Source organism: Dama dama, chromosome 3 (assembly GCF_033118175.1).
Source record: "Dama dama isolate Ldn47 chromosome 3, ASM3311817v1, whole genome shotgun sequence".
Taxonomy (NCBI): Eukaryota; Metazoa; Chordata; class Mammalia; order Artiodactyla; family Cervidae; genus Dama; species Dama dama.
The window spans coordinates 56,810,869-56,833,698 of record NC_083683.1 but is presented as its reverse complement, the minus strand read 5'-3'; the positions used below and the strand labels follow the sequence as shown (position 1 = coordinate 56,833,698).

At 36.5% G+C, this 22,830-nt stretch overlaps 1 protein-coding gene across 1 annotated transcript in view; it reads right to left on the bottom strand.

Annotated features, from left to right (window-relative positions):
• SLC2A13 (solute carrier family 2 member 13) overlaps nt 1-22,830 on the bottom strand; it is a 495,370-nt gene that overhangs the window by 140,686 nt on the left and 331,854 nt on the right. Inside the window, exon 6 of the mRNA XM_061129885.1 lies at nt 15,736-15,856. Coding sequence (XP_060985868.1) covers nt 15,736-15,856 — 121 coding nt within the window. The remainder of the gene's footprint in view (nt 1-15,735; nt 15,857-22,830) is intronic.

Genomic DNA, 22,830 nt, shown 5'->3' with positions numbered 1-22,830 from the left:
TTTCCTTAGGTTAACACAAAAAAATACGTTGTTTTAAAATGATCATATTTTTTTACCCATCTGTGCAAACACTTCTTAAAACTTCATCTGTTTGGGGGACTCATTTTTGTCTGTTCATTTGCTTTGATAATTGACAATGCTATTTTACATATTACCCAAGTGTTTCCTTATGCAGCAAGAAAAAAACTTGGTGACCAAGTCTGTGCTACATTTTTCATCAAACCCTACAACACCTGGCACTAAGGTTATCACACTGGAAGTGCTTCACACAGAGAAAATAAAACTAAGAGGCCAATATATTTTGGCTTATGTGGCTTTGCTTATACTTTGGCCCCCTGATACAAAGAACTGACTCCTTGGAAAAGACCCCGATGCTGAGAAAGATTGAAGGCAGGAGAAAGGGATGACAGAGGAAGAGATGGTTGGACAGCATCACCACCTCGATGGACATGAGTTTGAGTGAGCTCCGGGAGTTGGTGATGGACAGGGAGGCCTGGCGTGCTGCGATTCATGGGGTCGCAAAGAGTCGGACACGACTGAGCAACTGAACTATCACTAGCTCATCCATGGTGCTTTGGAAGACTTTTTGATTTTCATAGGAAATAGGTATGTTGGAAAGTGAGGGACAAAGTGAGTTTTACTTGGAGAGTGAGAGAAACAATCAACCCTGGAGCCCCAGAATAATGCTTGATTTGGAACCTGCACTGCCTGATGAAGATGAAATGAGGTGGCCTGGAAGCCATCTCCCTGGGCATCAGTATGTCCTGTGAAGTCTGCAACTCTTCTGTGATCACGTGCTCTTCAAACTAGACCATGCCTCACTGACAGCATTTTACAAAATACAAAGAAGTCAAAGTGGATGACACCAATAGGAACCAGTAAAGTGATGTCAGGGGTGAGTCAAAATACTAACACCAACACACAGTGATTCTTCTTCTCTAAGGCAAATATCCAGATTCACACATATCATACATTCCCATAACTAAAGAAAATAAAAAGAGAATAGCTCTCATGGTCCTTTCTTTCCCCTCTCATCTAAGTGTATAGGTATAGTCCAATTTGCCCAAAGGGCATTTCTTTTTGAGCATATCTCATCTCTTCAGTTCTTTTTTTTTCTCATTTATTTATCTGTGTAACAGAGGTTCAAACAAACAACATGTACCCCAAACCAACAAGACAAAATAAAAACTATAATTAAACTTGCATCAGATACTCACATTAAAAACTGTGTGGTTAAGACCACTCTGCTGTAAGGAAATCAAAGGTGGCGAATCATTTAAAACACTTTAGAATAATTTTACTTTATCTTAAGTACTTGCTTTTATATCAAAGATATTCTATGATGACCCTTCAAGAAGCAGAAAAAGAATTCTCTGAGTTGAGAAAATACATGTAAATGAAATTAGATGAACAAGATAAAAATAAATATTCTGTAAGTCCCAAATAGACTACCACTCACAAAATTGGTTTCTGAGAGTAAGTATCTTAATTAAACTGTATGAGTGAAAATACACCACCATAGGTATTTTTAGACTTACTGGCTTTTGATCATCAGGAATTACTGTCTACTTCCCAAAGAGTGTGTAACACACCTGTCTGGGCAGTACAAGCACCTCACTGTTTAACTGGTGAACTTTGGAATGAAGAGGGCAGTGATTAAGAGCTGGGTTCTTAGTTAAAGCTAGTTTTACTGTCTGCTAAGCCAAAAACGTCTTCACTTAACTTATTGAAACCTCAGTGTCACTGGTATAATGGGGGAAATAATAATGTCAACTATAAATGGGCGCGTCCCATGCCACTGACTCTTGTCACCTACCTCTACAAGGATTAAGTCATGTGCTGCGACAGCTGCTGACTTGCAATAGCCAGCTCAGGGTTGAGAGCAGAAATAGGGCACTCTGTGCTCAGAGGAGAGACTGGCAGAACAGGTCTTCAGATAGCTAGACATTTTCTATAAAATTGGGAGACAATTTTATGAGTCCAGTTCTTGTACCTTCTCATATTTAGAAAGGCACCAAAACCCTTCATGGTGATGACTGCTCCTCGTGACTAGCAGAAACCTTCTGCAAAGACATATGTGCGTGATGTACATGTACTCCACCTTCATCAAATCACATGTATACTGACCTTCTGCCCTACTTCTCTGGAGCAGTTTCTCAGAGCTCCAGAAATGCTGTCTCCTGGCCTATAGTCCTCATTTTGCCCCCAAATAAATCTTGACTCATGACTCTCACATTGTGTACTTTTGAAGCTGCCAACAGCATCTACCCCAGTTTTGCTGAAGGATAAAAAAGAATCCATGTAAGCCTCTTGGCACAGCAGCTGGCATAGTGACTATATGATAAATGGTAGCTGCCATGATATTGCTTTTAATAAATGAGCAGGCCACTCATTTATTCAAATCACTTATTTTGAATAAACATAACAAAGAGAAGCTATTTTACTGGTTTACAAAGCCAAAAGAATGATAATCAACGAAGAAATTGTACTAATTCTTTCTCCCTTGCAAAGCTGGAGGTACATTATCTAAGATGGCCATATTTCTTGCTACCTGCAAAGCTGACCTTACACTTCTAGTCAGTATAAAGAGAACTAAATAAAAAAAGTAAGTCGGTAGAGCCCTGTGTAATCAATTAATTCATTCCCCCTGCTGTCAAGCAACACCACTTATACATGTCCCATAAACTTAACTCTACTATTGTTGTGTCAAAGATAGCTAGTGTTCTATCCCTAGATTCCTTCTTTGCTTTCTCCTTTGTAAGAGAATTTTGATTTTTAACTGGAACACTGTGCCCCCTACCCCTTCCTCTCCCAAACCACTGAATGGAATTTCCCAGTCTTTACTGAAACTAGCTATGATAGTTTCATGGGACTGATTCTGATCTGTGAGAAGTACTGTATGGGATTCCAGGAAGACTTCAATTCAAAGCAAGCTGATTCAGCCAAGGAAGCACTGCTGCGTCCACATTTCCTTCTTCTGGCCTGTGTCACAGACAGGACTGCAGTGGACCTTGCTCACGAACTTGTGAAGAATATTTACAGGGGTACAGCAAAAAGATAGGTGCCTGGATCCCTGACGACAAACTCCCTACTTCTGAATTTATCTTACTTGAGCAAGAGAAAAGCTCCTTTCTTGTTTAAGACAGTTATTTTGGATTCTTCTGTTATCCACAGCCAAACACAATTCTTCACTGATAGAAATTTATTCAAATGCTTAAAACATATTTTTGCTAAGTTCCATACATATTCTGAAATATCAGTTTCTACCCAAGTCTCTTTGAAGATATGAAACTGTAAAACGGATTCAAAATGTAAATAAAATAAAAGCCATTTCAAGATATTGCCAATTCCTGACAAGGGCCTATATCTTATGCTTTTTTCCCCCCTTAAAAGCTGATGTAACACTTGGTAAGTGGCAGTAATAGAGACCAGATGGAACAACAAAAAGTGGGGAAAAAAAATCCCTAGTAGTGTCTCTGTGTACCTATGATTGCAAATTTGTAATTCTGGATCTCCTTGGTGATGCTGTCAATGTCCAGTGTTGAATGGGGCATTTACCAAGCCTGTTGGTTCCCTTAAGTTATTTAAATAACTTGAAAGTAACTTGAAAATAACATGAAAGGTAACCTAAAAGTCTCAAAGAATTAGTGTTTCACTCAGTTAATAACACTCACCCAAGAATGACTGAGCCTCCATGGCTGGGCTCTTATCTGTAAGACTAGGGTTCGATGACTTTGAGGGCTCCAGCTTATCCTGGTTATTTTGCTTTGTGATCCCATTTTTTGAGGTGTTCATGAGCACATATATTTTACCTCAGCACTTCTCTGATGGAGATGGCTAATTATTCTTTTGTGACTCTTCCTTATAGGGTAATAGAGCAATTAAGCTTCTTTTTTTAGTGCTAAATTTTTTGTTGCTCCAATTTCTCTCTGACAGAATAATTACCATGCGTGTCTCTCTTGAAGCCTCAAAGATTCATTTATTTGAGTTTCACTTACAGGTAAATTTCTTACCATTTTCCAGTGTATGTTCAATTTGTTGCCTTTATCTTTTAATACTTTAGTCTTCAAAGATCTTGCAGATCCTAAATTATTTCCAGAATTATATGGCCATAACCCTTTTCTCTTTCCTGGTTAGATTTCAAAGTTCTAATTACGTTAAAAAATATTCTCTCAAAAGGGCATTTTTCTCCTGTTTTGTTATTCATATATAGAATTCATTCAGATATGATAGTTGATATATATAAATTCACTTTAGTTTCTTTCATTTAAAATGGTTAGATTCTTGTCTTTCCATTTTCCTTGATAACTCAGTTTAAACTCATTTTATTCTGACTAAACAAACAAGTGCTAAAATCTCAGTGGAAGAATCGAATCAAATGGAAATGAAACATTATCTGTGTTATTCATTTGAATATCTGTGTTATATTTTAATCTCTGTGTTACCCATTTGAATGCAGAGTTCCAAAGAATAGCAAGGAGAGATAAGAAAGCCTTCCTCAGAGATCAAGGCAAAGAAATAGAGGAAAACAATAGAATGGGAAAGTCTAGAGATCTCTTCAAGAAAATTAGACACACCAAAGGAACATTTCATGCAAAGATGGGTGCAATAAAGGACAGGAAGGGTATGACCTAACACAAGCATAAGATATTATGAAGAGGTAGCAAGAATACACAGAAGAACTATACAAAAAACATCTTCATGACTCAGATAACCACGATGGTGTGATCACCAACCAAGAGCCAGACATCCTGGAATGTGAAGTCAAGTGGACCTTAGGAAGCATCACTACAAACAAAACTAGTGGAGGTGATGGAATTTCAGTTGAGCTATTGCAAATCCTAAAAGATGATGCTGTGAAAGTGCTGCACTCAATATGCCAGCAAATTTGGAAAACTCCGCAGTGGCCACAGGACTGGAAAAGGTCAGTTTTCATTCCAATCCCAAAGAAAGACAGTGCCAAAGAATGCTCAAACTACAGCACAATTGCACTCATCTCACACGCTAGTAAAGTAATGCTCAATATTCTTCAAGCCAGGCTTCAACAGTACGTGAACCATGAACTTCCAGCTGTTCAAGTTGTATTTAGAAAAGGCAGAGGAACCAGAGATCAAATTGCCAACACCCACTGGATCATTGAAAAAGCAAGAGAGTTTCAGAAAAACATCTACTTCTGCTTTACTGACTATGCCAAAGCCTTTGACTGTGTGGAGCACAACAAACTATGGAAAATTCTGAATGAGATGGGAATAGCAGACCACCTGACCTGCCTCTTGAGAATCTGTATGCAGGTCAGGAAGCAACAGATAGTACTGGACATGGAATAACAGACTGGTTCCAAATAGGGAAAGGAGTATGTCAAGGCTGTATATTGTCACCCTGCTTATTTAACTTATGTGCAGAGTACATCATGAGAAATGCTGGGCTGGAAGAAGCACAAGCTGGAATCAAGATTGCTGGGAGAAATATCAATAACCTCAGATATACAGGTGACACTACACTTATGGCAGAAAACGAAGAAGAACCAAAGAGCCTCTTGATGAAAGTGAAAGAGGAGAGTGAAAAAGTTGGCTTAAAACTTTACATTCAGAAAATTAAGATCATAGATCTGGTCCCATTACTTCATGGCAAATAGATGGGGAGACAGAGACTTTGTATTTTTGGGGGCTCCAAAATCACTGCAGATCGTTACTGCAGCCATAAAATTAAAAGACGCTTGCTCCTTAGAAGAAAAGTTATGACCAACCTAGACAGCATAGTAAAAAGCAGAGTCATTACTTTGTCAACAAATGTTCGTCTAGTCAAAGCTATGGTTTTCACAGTAGTCACGAATGGATGTGAGAGTTGGACTATAAAGAAAGCTGAGTGCTGAAGAATAGATGCTTTTGAACTGTGGTGTTGGAGAAGACTCCTGAGAGTCCCTTGGACTGCAAGGAGATCCAACCAGTCCGTTCTAAAGGAGATCAGTCCTGGGTGTTCATTGGAAAGACTGATGCTGAAGCTGAAACTCCAATACTTTGGCCACCTGATGGGAAGAACTGACTCCTTGGAAAAGACCCTGATGCTGGGAAAGATTGAAGGCAGGAGGAGAAGGGGAAGACAGAGGATGAGATGGCTGGATGGCATCACCGACTCAATGGAAATGAGTTTGAGTAAACTCTGGGAGTCAGCAATGGACAGGGAGGCCTGGAGTGCTGCAGTCCATGGGGTCACAAAGAGTCGGACGTGACTGAACTGAACTGAACTGACTGAACTCACCAGGCCTGAAGAGCGGTTTACAAAGTACTACAAGGGATTTTTTTGAAAACCTTGAATTAGCTGAGTTAGGCATCACATTGACAGAGAAATTTTTTACTGAATTTCAAATCAGTTTATGTAATTATTGCAGTTACTTAGGAAAAATGTAAATCAACACCATAGTCATGCACACATCAGTTTCAGGATTTTGTTAAATCACTAAACAAATACATTGTATAAGACATGATGGTTGCTAGATATAGAGCGAAGAAAGTAGAGAGGAAATAAAGAAAAACAAAGCAAAGCAAAAAAAGTGGAAAAAAAAAAAAAAAAAAAAACACCAAAATCATAAAATATAATTCCTCCTTTCAAGTAACAAATTTCCATTTGGGAACACAAGCCACAAAAGCTGGGCAGTTGAGCAACCTTAACTTGTAAATAACATTACAAGTCATTCCAGTCACCGGTACCTGACAAGAGCCTTTCCCTTCATTTCAGGTCTCAATTTAGGCCCCAAAGTGTGCTCTCCTCCATCCCCACCTTACTGCCCAGGGTGATCTCTGTAGAACACAAATCTGATAACAATATTCTTAGTAACATCACATAATTTTTTTTAACAAATGAGAGCGTCCAAAATCCTTATAACCTCTACATACGACTTCTTATAATTTAAATTCTGAGTGGAATTATAGGCAGCACCCCATTTCTGAACATTTCTCTGAAATTCAACAGCTGAAAGCATGAGAGGTATCTGTGAAAGAACTACCACCCCAGAGCCTTCCCTGGGGAATGCCCGCTGCCACAGATGCTTGGAAAGCCCCAGTTCTTCCAACTTCTGAATTAGTCTGTGACAGACACCTTGAGCAGACACTGGCAAGGCTGGTGGGGGCTGGGGAGTCTCTACAGAAGTAAAGGCAAACTCAGCCTCAGCCTCCACTCCTCAGCCTCCACTGCAGAGATTACCATGGGCAGGGTCTTGGCTGTTCTTTTCTACAAACTCAGGTGACTCCCGGTAGAGCTCTCCACATGCCTACCTGTCTACTAACAGCAGGGGATGGGAGGGTGATTGGGCCAGGCCCTGGGAACTGACACTCACTGGTGATGCTCATCTTGACTGGCAAGTGAGTCCCTCTGCTTGGAAAGAAAGGGAGAGGGACAGAAGAGAGTTGTATACCGTCTGAGTTGGAGGACTGATGCAGCTCTGCTAAGCCCAACATAAGCACTTTTAAGAACCCTCAGGAACCACCCTGCCTCCATGGGTTAAGCTGTTTCTCTTTCTGCTAAAACCCTCACAACAGAAATTAATACTATCATTCCTCAGAGCATCTCCAAAAAACTAGCGTATGAGGCACACAGTTCATCAAAGCGGAAAATATGAATTCTGTGAAACCAGAAGTATCTGAAATCAGAGTATCTGAAACCAGAAGATAACTATACTTTTAGTTGGTAGACAATAGTAAGCTTCCTCCTGTTTATGCACACACATTATTCTCTCTGTCCTGGATATAAGGGCCTGCCTTTACTTCTGCCTCATCTTGTGACTGGTACTCCTTTCCCCAGTAGTATCAAACTTTATAAAAATTCCTGAAAAGCAAATCTATTTCACATCTGTGTCTTTGCTCTCATGCCCTTGGAGGCGTCTCCACTTTTATTGGTCTGAGACACTCCTACTCACTCCTACTCATCCTTGAAAAATTAGATCAAGCTCACTCCTACATGAGGGGTTCTTAATATAGAGCTTTAAAATGCAGATAAGAAAAAGAAATTATATATGTAATTCATTAACCTTTAACTGAAATTTAGCATTTCCTTCAATTGTGAAATTAGGCAGTAAACCACTGAGAACAACAGAAATCACATACATTTTTATATCCTACTACAGTAGTTGCAGAAATTTCAAAATACCATTTACATTCGCCATGGTTTTGAAACAATGGCATTAGCTCTGCATTAGATCTGTTATTTAATATATTAATAAAGAAGTACATGGATTACTATATAGTAAGTTTATTTGGAAAATAACTTGGCACACATATTTCAATATTACTGATTTTCTTTGAACTGCTATGTAATTTATTTTATGCAGTTAACAGCATGACTCTAAGAAGGGATCCAGAATAATGTATGGTTAAGAGCTCTCACGTGTGAAGCCTTCTGTGACAGCTCTGGGAGAGGTGATGTCATGACCAGGCATGCTGATACATATATCAACTTTTATCATACTGCTTTGCAATTATTTATTGGTATCTTTCTCCCTCCTAGCTGTAAGCTCCATGTGGAGAAAGGTTTCTTTTTCTCCCTTTAATCTTAATATTCCCTGACCTACTGATCTCAAAAATGTTTCTGAAATGAATAAACTTATTACAAATGTGTACACATACTGTCCTAAAGTGCTGTATTCCTTGATTTGCTAAACTGTATAGAATTATACAAGAATAAATTTCTGCTTCTCTGCTTCTAAAACCAGTTTGTTGAGAACACACGATATCATTTTTTCTAGTCTTCTAATTTATTCACCATATAGTGTTAGCTGCTCCTTGTGACACCCCCGGGTCCGACTCTTTGCGACCCCCTGGACTGTATAGCCCACCTGGTTTCTCTCTGTCCATGGAATTTTCCAGGCAAGAATACCGGAGTGGGTAGCCCTGTTCACCATATAACGCAGATGTTAATAGTCCTAGAGGCATGTGTCATACTATTTTATTTTGTAATTGAGTTACTTATATTAGGAAAACCTTCTCTTGGTATTGCAACCACGTAGCAATCTAAAAACTTCATGGACACATTACCTGAACAAAGGCTTGCTGTAAGCCTCGAGATCTTCATGTCTATGCTGTGTCTCTGCTAGCATAGAGGCACTGTAAGAGGTACTGCTGATCACACTGCAGAAACAAAGGTGATGCATTTGGAAGAAAATTTCCTAAACTATCAATGCTCTAGTAGCAACAAAATGTTGCCAAAATTTCTAACACATATATCCAAATTCTATAATAAAAATTATACTAAAAATCTTCCTTTAGTCAGTATCATCTACCTTCTTTTGAAACCATCTATCCACGCATTCACTCACCTAGCCACCCAGCCACCTATAATAATAGTTTCCAAAGTTACACTCACTGATGAGATTGTTTTAATAAGGTTGCTATACTTGGTTTAAAAAAATTAAATTAAAAGGTTCGTCCAGAGCAACAGGCATTTTTCAACCTCAGGGAAAACATTAGGAGCTATGTAACATGCTTTCACAACATGATGGAAAAATACTCCCATTCAACAAATATTAAATATAACATTTAATATTTAAGTGTTAATACCTAAATGGTTTTCATCATTTTTCAGTATCATGATTTACAAGAAGGTGATCTTGAGCTTATTTATTTAGAAAACAGTTAAGTTTTTTATAAATCTTATCTAGTACTTATTTTATCTGTAGTTTTCTTGGCCTTTATTATAAGGAAATATACCAGAGGTTATGACTATGGTCTATTACTGTCACAGTACTGGATAATGTATTCCCTTTTAAAATATAGGACAAAATCGGGATAATATTCTAGAGTGGACTGACTTGAAATGTGAACAGAATTCCAAGTTGATTTTATTTATTCATTGTAATGATCAGAGCTCTAGAATAAGAATAAAAATCCTTGTAAGTCTGAGACACATGTTTTCCCCTTTACTTCTTTCCCCTTCACTTCAGACCTAAATGGATAAATGCAAAAGAGCCTTTCTCAAAAGTCTTTTAAGTTCAAGAGGGAGGAAAAATGGCATTTCAAATAAAAGTGTAAGTGACAGTAAACACTGTTCTTTTTACAGGACTGCTGAAATTAACTGGAAAGCAAGGGAAAGGCTCTTCCGATTTGCATCCTTGAAACTGTGTTCTAAGAAGTGAGCTACAGCGAGATTTTATAGACCCAGACTCCTGTTCCCTGAGTACTATCCTAACCACGTGCAGAGTATTTGTTTTTGTATGTCATCCATCTGATTATCCAGCCTGTTACACTGTTTGGGGCCCACAGCCCCAAAATCTCTTGAGTCTCCACTACCACTGTCAAGGTTGCATTATTTCTTGCCTAGGCTTCCAATTTCTTTCATCTGATCTCCACTCATCACCCTTTGTCCTTCCCTAATCAATTCTCCTAAGCAGCAAGAGTGATCTTTTAGAAACACAAGTCTGATGAAGTCATTCTATTCAATCTTTTAAGGCTACTCAGTATTCTAAAGTGATGTCTAAAATTCTCATGGCTTTTGAGGATCCCAGTATGGTCTGTCACTGACCTGCCATCCAGTCTATTTTTGTACTGTTCTCTTGCTCATGGGTAAGTTCCTTGAAGAAGCCATACTCCTTGCTTAGGGCCTGTACACATATGTTCCCTCTTCCTGGAATGCTCTTCTCCCAGTCTTTGCAATCCTAAAATAAAAAAAGCCTTGTTTTTTGTCTTTAAGGCTTCCCAAGAAGCACTTCATGATTGTGGAAAACAAGTAAGATTTAAGTAGGGGATCTTGCCATTGTGGCGGCTTTGCCACAATTTTCAGCCTTGACCAAAAATACAGGCTTCAAGGTAAAAAGGTCATGAAGAACTCAATGACTCTTCCATAAGTGGTTAACTTCCTCCAAGAATCTATTCCATTATCCTTGTATCCAGATGTCAAATTCCGTATTGGGTATTTAAGTGCTAGCAAAAGACAAGTGCAATTATTTGGAGATACAGATATATGATAAGGTTACATTGGCTTTTTGTTTCAAATCTCATTTTCCTTTTCTACCAATTTAATTACAATTATCTTTATCTGAAATAAGTCTGTGGATATTATTCAACAGATATAGCATATTTTCTACTGTAGTTTTATTTAATATTAACCTCAAGGTCTATTAAGCTGTATCATCAGACCAAAAAATTAAAATATGCAAATTTTAAAGGAAATCAGTAGGTTTTAGAAAATAAAAGTCAACCAACAATAAGTCTCATTCACAGTATAACACGACATTCATTGTCAAGTTGTTAAAATTACTGGAAACAAACACATTATCACTCAGCAGTATGCCAAATGCTGAAAAAAATAGGGGCTAATAGGGTTTCTATACATCTCTAAGGTCACATGAAAGTTTTATGATTGAATCTAATAGTCTCAGTGCTAATGCCAATGATATGTGCTCAATCACTCAAGGTTGGCTAATGGAGAAAAAAAGTGAAGTGAATGCAAAATTATTTTATTGTAAATGAACTTTGAAGACATTAATTATTATTAGTAATTATTATGCCAAACCAATTATAGTTAGTTAGGCATAATACAGTTTATCAAAACTAGTGTCACAAACATAGGGAGATCTATAGATGAAGGAATACTAAGTCAACTTAGATGTCTGGAAACTTCATTTAGAGAGAGAAGCATGAAAATGTTACTCTACAGAAAAAGAGCCACATTATTTTTGTACTCTTCGTTAATAATGTTCAAGAAGGAAAAAAAGGAATCAAAGAAAGCTGGCAGTTAAGCAGTTAAAAAAAAAAGAAACTGAAGTGGTTCTTATTGAAGATGTATTTGAATCACTTACTCTCCACTGTCCTGGTGAGGCAGATCTGTCGGGGTGAAGAATATACCTTCTCAGATAGAACTGGACATGAAACAATGGACTGGTTCAAAATTGGGAAAGGAGTATGGCAAGGCAGTATATTGTCACCCTGCTTATTTAACCTACATGCAGAGTATATCATGCAAAGTGCTGGGCTGGATGAAGCAGAAGCTGAATATAGATTGCTGGGAAAAATATCAATAACCTCAGATATGCAGATGACACCACCCTTATGGCAGAAAGTGAAGACGAACTAAAGAGCCTCTTGATGAGGTGAAAGAGGAGAGTGAAAAAGCTGTCTTAAAACTCAACATTCAAAAGACAAAGATCATGGAATCCATCCCCATCACTTCATGGCAAATAGACAGAGAAACAATGGAAATAGTGAGAGACTTTATTTTTTGGGGCTCCCAAATCACTGCAGATGGTGACTGCAGCCATGAAATTAAAAAGACACTTGCTCCTTGGAATAAAAGCTATGACCAACCTAGAGAGCATATTAAAAAGCAGAGACATTACTTTGCTGACAAAGGTCCATCTAATCAAAGCTATGGTTTTTCCAGTAGTCATGTATAGATGTGAGAGTTGGACTATAAAGAAAGCTGAGTGTTGAATAATTGATGTTTTTGAGCTATTGTGTTGGACAAGACTCTTGTGAGTTCCTTGGCTTGCAAGGAGATCAAACCAGTCAATCCTAAAGGAAATTGACCCTGAATATTCATTGGAAGGACTGATGCTGAAGCTCCAATACTTTGACCGCCTGATAAGAGCCAACTCATTAAAAAAAGACCCCAAGGCTAGGAAAGATTGAAGGCCGGAGGCGAAGGGGAGGACAGAGGATGAGATGGTTAGATGGCATCACTGACTCAATGGGTATGAGTTTGAGCAAGCTCTGGGAGATGATGAAGGACAAGGAAGCCTGGTGCGCTGCAGTCCATGGAGTCGAAAAGAGTTGGTCACGACTGAGCAAGTGAACAACAACAACAGATGGGTCCAAAGTCATTAGTGCATCCCAATCTATGATATTTGTGGTTCTAACCTACTTAGTGATGACAAACAATCAACACTTCTTGAATTAAAATAAAGAATAACCATTGTTCTTGAACCATTCACTTCCATAAATCTTCTACTCTAGTCTAGTAGAGTCAAGTCAGAGGTCATTACATACCCATCATAATAGATTTCTTCAAGTCGAAGTGCTGAGTCGAGCGGTCTATGCATTTAACCTTTACTGGGCAAAAGTATATCAATTTTCAAAATGAAGAAAAATTTACACTCCCACCAATAATATACAGTGTTCTTAAGATTAAACCATCTCTCCCTTTAAATCTGTTTTCTTTGCTCAGTTTTCCTAAACAGATCATTCCAAGAGGAAAGTATACCACCTATATTTATTTACTGCATGAGAATTACTCATTCTAAAGTCATGCAAACATGACTGTTTCATTTTTATCTTCTTTTTAATTTATTTTTTCCAGTCTTATTGAGAGGCAGTTGGCATAAAGATTTGCATAGTTTAAGGTTTACAGTATTATTTGACTTATATACATAATGAAATGATTACCACAATGTTTAGTGAACATCCATCACCTCTTATATATATAAAATTAAAGAAACAAATCATTTTTGTAATGAGAACTCAGGATTTACTCTCTTAATAACTTTCATGTATGTTGTATACTGTATTTTTCATATTTATTGTAAAGAAATGGGAAATGTGTGTAGATACTTTTAACAACAACAAAATCAGTAAGGGGTCTGCAGATATATTTTATATAGTCATTCAGACTATACATACATACTATAACTACTGTCAACTGCTCACAAAACCTAATATGTTTCTCTTAAAGAAACTACACGAGAAATTGCTTTGCATATTCAGTGACTTCTAGAAGACATATAAAATTTGGTCCTGTTTTTAAAAACATCACTTTGTGATATGAACAATATTAGATTGTACACTTCTCTCACTCCACTACAATTTTATCTTAAATTGGTAGGTGAAAGAAAATGTTTTATTGTCACCTACCTATATTGATAGGTAGATAATAATAATTTAGGTGGATCAGGAGGATTAATAGATTGATGACCACAAATTGCCATGCAATGAAATATACTACAGCAATAAATATTTTTATTGAAATTTTAAAAGTTGATATCAGGAAAGCTATGTAATATGTAAATCATTAAAAACTTAGTTACTTCTTTTCTGTATCAGAACTTTATGAAATTTTTTTATTCATATTCTTTGGCTGAATTTCTGCCTTTAGGTGATCTGACAGTGTATCAATCTTATTCTCAATCTAAATTGCTGCATCTAAATCAGACACCAAATCTAAAAAGTATTCTACGTTTCTCAAACAATAGTAGTTTTTAAATAATTTGTTAGAGGTAACTGAGCTAAAAACACTACTTAAAATATCTTTCAAGAGAAACAAAAGTAGAGCATGCAGAATTCTAGCAATGGTCTACCATCTTTCTAGCAGTTGAGGTCAGATATCCAAAGAAAATAAAAATCTCTATATATAGAAAGAGTCTATGTTAAGGTTAACTTCTTTTAAGACACCTTTAAATCTTCCTTAGAACATAAAGACTGTTAAAAAATAGTAAAGTGATAAACATATACAACATTCATTTCCAAAGGCAAGTGAATATCACAATTTGCAACCAGAAAGACATAATTACATATATCTTCCTCACTGTTGTAATAAGTAGGCACCATAAATTCTGTTAAATGAGAAGCTCCAAGTGATCCCAAGTGGAATTAAGTGTATCAATGTAATGTTTTAATTTCACATAGGAGTACCTGACTTAATAAATGATTTACCCTTTGAATTAAGACTTATATCTGTTTAGTTGAGGCTGAAGGAATATAATTTTCTGTTTTTAAAGCTATTTGATAAATATATTTTAAAGGGGTTGCTAGCCTTTCCAGCCACTAAAATGAAGTAAAAAAAATTTGAAACACTTTGTTGTTCGTTGTTGTTTAGTCACTAAGTCATGTCTGACTCTTTTGTGATCCTGTGGCCGATAGCCTGCCAGGCTCCCCTATCCATGGGATTTCTCAGACAAGAATACTGGATATGGTTGCCATTTCCTTCTTCAGGGGATCTTCCCGAGCCAGGGATTGAACCCACATCTCCTGCATTGGCAGGCATGTTCTTTACCACGGAGCCACCTGAGAAGCCCTAAAAGGGAATCACAACCACGAAGGAATGTGGAACTCTACTGATAAATTTATTAATTGACCTGTTCCGTCATTCAATTTTTAATTAATTCAATTGTGCATTCTTCAGTCCATCTGTTAGCTGATGTATCCATTCATCCATTTCTCTATCTATTAATCTATCACATTGGGTGTATACGGCTAAACTTAACAAGTTATTAAACCTGAAGCTGACAATTAAAACACTCATCCAGCACCTTTTCCCACTTTCTGTTGCTCTTCAAGAACCCTACTAGTGAAAGGAAAAATTATTTTCTGCTTAAATGAATGAGGAGATACTTGTGGAACATGGTGAAGATTAATTGATAGAATATAAAAAATGATAATAAACTATATCAGAAACGTACATCATGGAAACTGATGGAATATCTAGATAATAAGTGTATCAGATATGTACATCATGGAAAAGCTTAATTACTGATGAAAGTTCATTTCACTTAGAATGTAGATGTCACTGAGTCATATATGATATAAATAGCTTCTCAGTATTCCTGCTTAGATTCTATATCAATATATGCTTCCAATTTCCAGAGAAGTATCATCAAAATTGTGTCTAATAACTCACTTTTCCTGAAGCATGCATTTCCACCATTAAATCTGGATGCCTAGCAAGCTCTTACTCATCTCTCATATTTTAGGAAAGTTATAAGTAAACAACAAAGTTACCAGAATTAGGTTAAGGAAGGGGACCATTATAAAATCTCACCTGTATCTTGTGCAAGTAGTGTTCTGACCTAAAGGAGATATTGGCTTAAAAGTGATGGGTGGAGAAACCTGGGCTGATAGCAGAAATCCCAAAGCAAGAATAATGAGGGCTACAGTGGTACCTAAAAAAAAAAAAGTTTTACATCAGAAAAGAGTTGACAACATTCTTTCAAAGCAGATTGGGTTTAGCAAGACATCTCTCTGAAAAAAATACCTTGATCTATCTTCATTGGATTAAAAAAAGATCCTCATACATAAGTATTGTCATGCATAAGTATTGTCATTAAAAACTCACTAGCACATTCACTGTGAGAAATGACAGAGTGAAATTCAAATCAAATATATTTGTGAGACAAGCACTGGTAATAACTTTGTAAACAAACACCATTTTGAATTGCTGACAGTCTCAAAAAGAATTAATATAACTGACATTATTGAGTGCCTAACATGTCAGGAAGTACAAAAGGCAACAGATTTATATCAAGTGCTCCTTTCATTACCAAGAAAATTGTTCTAATGTTATTCGATCATCTAGGACCCAAATGGTAGTAATAGTTCAGTCACTCCATCATGTCCTACTCTTTGCGACCCCATGGACAAGCCAGGCCTCCCTGTCCATCACCAATTCCCTGAGCTTGCTCAAACTCATGTCCCTCGTCTCAGTGATGCCATCCAGCCATCTCATCCTCGGTTGTCCCCTTCTCCTCCTGCCCTCAATCTTTCTCAGAGTCAGGGTCTTTTCCAGTGAGTCAGTTCTTTGCATCAGGTGACCAAAATATTGGAGCTTCAGCATAAGACCTTTCAATGAATATTCAGGGATGATTTCCTTTAGGATTGATTGGCTGGATCTCCTTGCAGTCCAAGGGACTCTCAAGAGTCTTCTCCAATACCATAGTTAAAAAGCATCAGTTCTTCGGTACATAGCTTTCTTTATGGTCCAACTCTCACATCCATACATAACAACTGGAAAAACCATACCTTTGACTAGACGGACTTTTGTTGGCAAAGTAATGTCGGCAAAGTACAATCCAAATAACAAACTAAAAAGTAACAAACTAAATAGTTCAAAAACAGGTGAAAGAGAATTTCTCATAAAAAGGAGTAACATTTTGTAAAGACTTAAAAATCCCAGAAACGACATAACACATACATTCAATTCTTTTTCCTGTTGGCATTTGGAAGTGGAATATTTGTCTTTGATTTTAGGGTACAGAATGTGATTTTATATAAAATGACTTAAAAAGATATAACATATATATATATATATAAAATCACTTAAGGATATATATATATATACACACAGACATATATCACTTAAAAAGCTCATTTTTGAGTCCTTTATAGAAATGCTGACAGGGAACAAGAAAGTTTTCAAATTTCTGACAATTGTTCCAGCCATTGTGAGGATAAAAAAAACTGTCATGGGAAGAAAGAAGAAAATATGGATGCATTTGTTTGTATAATTTACTTGAATGAGGCAATATGTTTAAAATATGGAACTCAGGGTAGTCATTTATGTAGCAGTAAAGTTTCTATTAGATAAATGAGAAAGTTATTTAAGAATGATGAAATGTATTTTTCAAATGGATAAAAAAACAACTTTGGGAAGCACTGTTAAAGTGGAACTGGATTACATAATAGTTGAATGTGTTTAATATAGAGTTGATATGTCAAGTTAGATACTGTGGTTAAGTTCTCACTCTGCTGTTTCTTGACTCCATGATCTTGGACAATGCACATAACCTTTCCAACATTCAATTTTGTCTGCTGTAAAATGGGGCTTAGTGATAATATTCATCTTGCAGAATTGCAGTGAATTTTAAATATCACAATACATCTGAAAGATTTTTAGAAAGCTAAAAATGTTAACTATTGTACTATAATTATTAAATACAGCAGCAGCAGTATACTTTCAAAATCTAGAAGAAAGTTGAGAAGGAGGGAGATGGCTTGAAGAAAAGATCAGAAGCCTATTTTACCACACCAGGCTGAAGAGTCATGAATATACAATCACAGTTCCTTTTCCCCTTGTTGGCTTAAAATTCAAACTAGAACTAGAACTAGTTTGAGGTATTATTTTCTCAAAAGACTACCAATTCCTGAATTGGGAAACAAAAAACAAGTCTATCTCTCAAAAAGAGAAAAGATATACTGGGTATGTAAATAAAAGTCATCCCTCTCGCCTCAAACAAAGCAAAATAAGCCACAAGTTTTACTGTTAATCTGTCTATCAAAGAAGCTGGGCCCTAAGTATCTTCCAAAATTACCTCCACAGAATATTATCATGGCACAGGTAAGATTTGCTTCAATCAGGAAATGTTGATATTTTAGGATGCGAAGGAAACATGGCACTCTTCTTTCATAGCACGACTTAAAATAACTGGTCTCTGTGATAAACTGTAAACTCTAAGATAGTATACCTAACGCATATTAACATATATTCAATTCTAGTGCCTGGCATAGAGCAGATCTCATAGTACTACAGATTTTTGCAATGCTGACTATTTTCTAAGAAAATAACAAAACATATTATGACTATTCAGTTGGGGTCGTGGGTTAGTGTGGAAGAAATATCCCAGATGAGAGTTCTGCAGTATAGATATTATATCTCTTGGATCCATCTCAAAAAAGTCCAACCAACTTGCAAAATTTGGGGAAAAGACCATTTTGGATATACAAAATTCCTAGTTGAAGGTTTACATTTCTTAAACACAAATCTATTTTGACCTACTATGGATGGAAATATTTTAAAATATATATAGTCTTGTTTCTCAATCCTGGCTTCCTATTGAAAATGTAACTGTTTAGAATGTACCTCAACCTCTGAATCAGTCTCCATAAAATGGGGATCAGATAATATGATTTCATAGGTGATTGTGATAGCCAACAACAGAGTAAAAACTCTTTATCTTATGAGATGATAAACTCCTTAAGGGAAGGGAATGGTGTCTTAAATGATTTAATTTATGGAGTAAATTTTAAAATGGTCACCTCATCCTATCATATGTTCATGTCTCTTTAAGGCTTAAAACTACCTGAACTACCTATTTCCTTTCCCTTAACAAATCACAGCTGCTTTATCAGTGACTCAATGGCATTTAAAGTTGTTATAGTTTTCAATGGTTTAATGGTTGTCAATGGACTCAATGGTTCATTGAGTCCAATGCAGGAAGGCCTTGTATGAAAGGATCTCCAGTGTAATGGGCAGTTTGGGCACATTCTTTATATTATAAGAAAAGAGTCCCTCCTTAGCCAACTATACTGTTGCATTTTGGAATTCTGATATCATTTTCCTAATAAAAATGTTCTCCATAGGAGGTAGTGTGCTGGATAAATAGAATCCTTAAAAAATACCTGATGAAGTAAGTTACCTTAACTATCTGATACAAGGGCCTGTATTATTAGTAAATAAAAAAACAAAACAAAACTTCCTTACCCACGACTCAAACAGAACACACTTTTTGTGCTTAAATATCACCTACACATGCTCCAGACTTCATCTTCAGAGATTCCAATTTAGCAGAGTGGGGGTTGGGCCCCCAAGAATTCACAATTTAAAGTATCCTTGGTAATTCTGTTGAAGACGACCTGTGAGTGATGTTTTAGGGAATACTCCACTACCAAAATATCTGGCAGAAAATAACACAGTGTTTCTGGCTTTCTGATTTATAAGCAACAAAATTATATAGATATAAGCCTTCCTCTATTAAAAGGATCAAGAGGCTGTCATTAACTTGGTAATATTTACAAGAAAGACCAGTTCTCTTAGCAAGTTTTGAAAATATTAAGTCAGAATACCACAAAATGTCCTACATTTAAAATTATTCACGGACTATATATTTTATATTTCTTTGTATAAAGAGTTTCTTTGTCCTGGTCTAGACGAATACAGTTTGTTTATAGTAATTTCTAAAGAACAAGGACCTATTCAAAGGGTTATTTTGATTTTTTTTTTTTTTTTTACTAAACTTCACCCAATATAAAAAAAAAATCAATAAAACACAAAATAGGGAATAAAACTGAATGAAAGATTTAAAAACTCCAGGCTAATTTAAGAAATTTTAAATAGAACAGTGTTTTAATACTAGCACTGGTAGAATATTAAATATATTATGATTTATTTTATTAGGTGAAAAATGGTGAAGAAAATAAAAATAATTTCTTTAAAAATGTTATTATTTCTTTATTTACTTATAAATTTTGATTGGAGTATAGTTGCTTTGTGGCTTCCCTGGTGGTTCAGATGGAAAGAAGCTGCCTGTTGATGCGGGAGACAAGGGTTCAGTCTCTGGGTTGGCAAGATCCCCTGGAGAAGGAAATGGCAAACGATTCCAGTATTCTGGACTGGGAAATCCCATGCAAAGAGGGACCCGGTGGGCTACAATCCACAGGGTCACAAAGAGTTGGACATGACTTAGTGACTAAACAACAATAGTTGCTTTACAATCCTGTAACATTAGTTTCTGCTGTACCACAAAGTGAGTCAGCCACATGTATACACATGTCCCCTCTTTTTTGGATTTCCTTCCCATTTAGGTAACCACACAGCACGAGTAGTGTGCTACATAAAAAGAAAAAAAAAAAAAAAACAAAAACTAAATAAATAAATTCTTAAAAATATTTTAGGTGCTCAGTCTTTAAAAAGTACTACAAATAAACTGTATTTAGCTAGACCCAAAGAAACTCTTTATACAAAGAAATCCAAAATATATAACCTATGAATAATTTAAAGGTAGCACATTCTGTGGTGTCCTGACTTTTAATATTTTCAAAGCTTGCTAAGAGAACTGATCTTTCTTGTAATACTACAAATTTAATGACAATCTCTTCATTCGGCAGAAAAGAAAACTGCCTCCAGGTTGCTCATAAAGGCAGTGCCTGGAAACTCTTAGTCTTTCCCCCCAAGTCTTTTTTTTTTTCCAAGTTCCCTGATAGTTCAGTTGGTAAAGAATCTGCCTGCAATGCAGGAGACCACAGTTAGATTCCTGGGTTGGGAAGATCCCCCGGAGAAGGGAAAAGCTACCCACTCCAATATTCTGGCCTGGAGAACTCCATGGACTGTATAGTCCACGGGGTAGCAAAGAGCTGGACACGACTGAGCAACTTTCACTTCACTTCACTTTCTCATAATAGTCAGCGATGGGCTCTGGAAATCCCCAGGGAAGAGGACTTACATGGAGGGGTGAAACATGACATCCAGAAGAGGAGTTCAGGAACGCTCCTGGATTATGGTTAAAACAACAAAACATCACTCTTTGGCAGTAACAATACTGTGATAGCAAAATTCTTTGAGCATTTTACTGTGTGTCAGGTACTGTTTGACATGCTATCTATACATGTGTAAATGTGTTTAGTCTTTACTATAAACCTATGAAGTAAGGACTATAATTAATTCCTGTTCATAGATGGGAAAACAGAACCTTGTTCAATGTCACAAAATTCAAACCCAGCCTGGCTTTGTGTCTACAATGACTCAAATCCTGGAATACAACAAATGAAGGGACACAGGCAGCTAGAAAAACTATTTTCCCCATCTCAAAACCAGCGTTTTTCTCAAAATCTCAAAAGCCAAATCCCATATTTAAGACCCAAAATTCTATTTAAAAAATAGACCTCTTGAGGCAGCAGTATACTAAGGCCCTGTCAAAAAGAAAGTGTGCCCACTAAAAAAATTTTAAAGCAGCTATTATCACTTCTAAGAGTTTACCTGAACCTCAGGAGTCAGCAAATCCAATTTTCAACCCACTGCAGGAGTCTGTCTATAGCACATCACTGCCTGATGGCCATCTATCCTTTTGTTAAGAGCTTATGACCCTGATGAGGCAGCCAATTTATTGTTGCATAGGTCTGATTATTAGGAATATTTTTCTTATATTAAGTAAAAAATCTATGTCCTCATAACATCTATCATCTACAAGAATAAGAAATCTATCTGGGGTCTCTGTAGTCTTTTTCTCCAGGCCTGGACAATTCTGGTTCCTTGAATAGGTTGCAAATGTATGGCTTTTAACCTTCCCTTGCCCCTCACCTTTCCTCACTTATCCTCCTGCTTCATCGTGCCCTTCCTGTATACATTGGCTGTTGCAATTACCTTTGCCTTTTAATCAATCTTGCCCCTGCCTTCCCCTCAGTTCTGATACTGTAGTTCAACTTACATTATTCAGCTCAAAGCTTCCACTCAAGGCAAACACAGAGGGTGGATGCATTCTACTCTTCTGGAGTTAAGGGTGAGAGGCAGTATGTATTCTTGATAACTGAGTAAGAAACCCTAAATGCATTTTCTCATCAAAATTTGGGACAAGTGACTTGAAGCAGTTCTACTGGATGAATGCTTTAGTTATATTTAGTTAAAATAGAATTTAATTAATGCTGGCCTGGAAACTTTATATTTTAATGGAAAAATGTATTCTTACTCTAACTAAACTTAGAAATAATTAGAAAATAGCTAATTGATAAGTAGAAATCTGCTTGTATATTTAAAAAGATTAGAAAATTATTTCATACAAACATGTGAAGACAGTGTCAGAGAAGGGTGTCATTTTGGCAAGTGAAAAAGCCCTTGCATTAGAGAAATAATAAAACAGACAAGATTTAAAGACAAAAGATACTTTAAAGTGAGAAGGGTTTTTCTTATTAAGTTATCACAGAAAACATACCAAATCAACCAGAATTTACCCTAGCATTTAGGCCTTGTTCAAACACAAAAAAGAGTCTCTCCCAACTTTGTGAAGAAATTATATGGTTCCAGTGTTCCACTGTTGAAAGAACTTTGGGAAAAAAAAAAAGCTCCAAATTTATTTTCATATTACCCCAAACTTAAAAAAATATATATGTTAGAACTTTGCTTTTTATTTTGTACCTTTGAGTATAACTTAAAATAACAGCAAAATGCTACCCACAGTAGGCTCTAATTGTTACTACAATTCTAATTTCTAGTTACATATCATAAGTTTTTATTTAAAACTTTTTTTCAGAAAAATTCTATTCAGTTCAGTTCAGTCACTCAGTTGTGTCTGACTCTTTGTCACTCCATGGACTGCAGCATGCCAGGCTTTCCTGTCTATCACCAACTCCTGCAGCCTACTCAAACTCACAT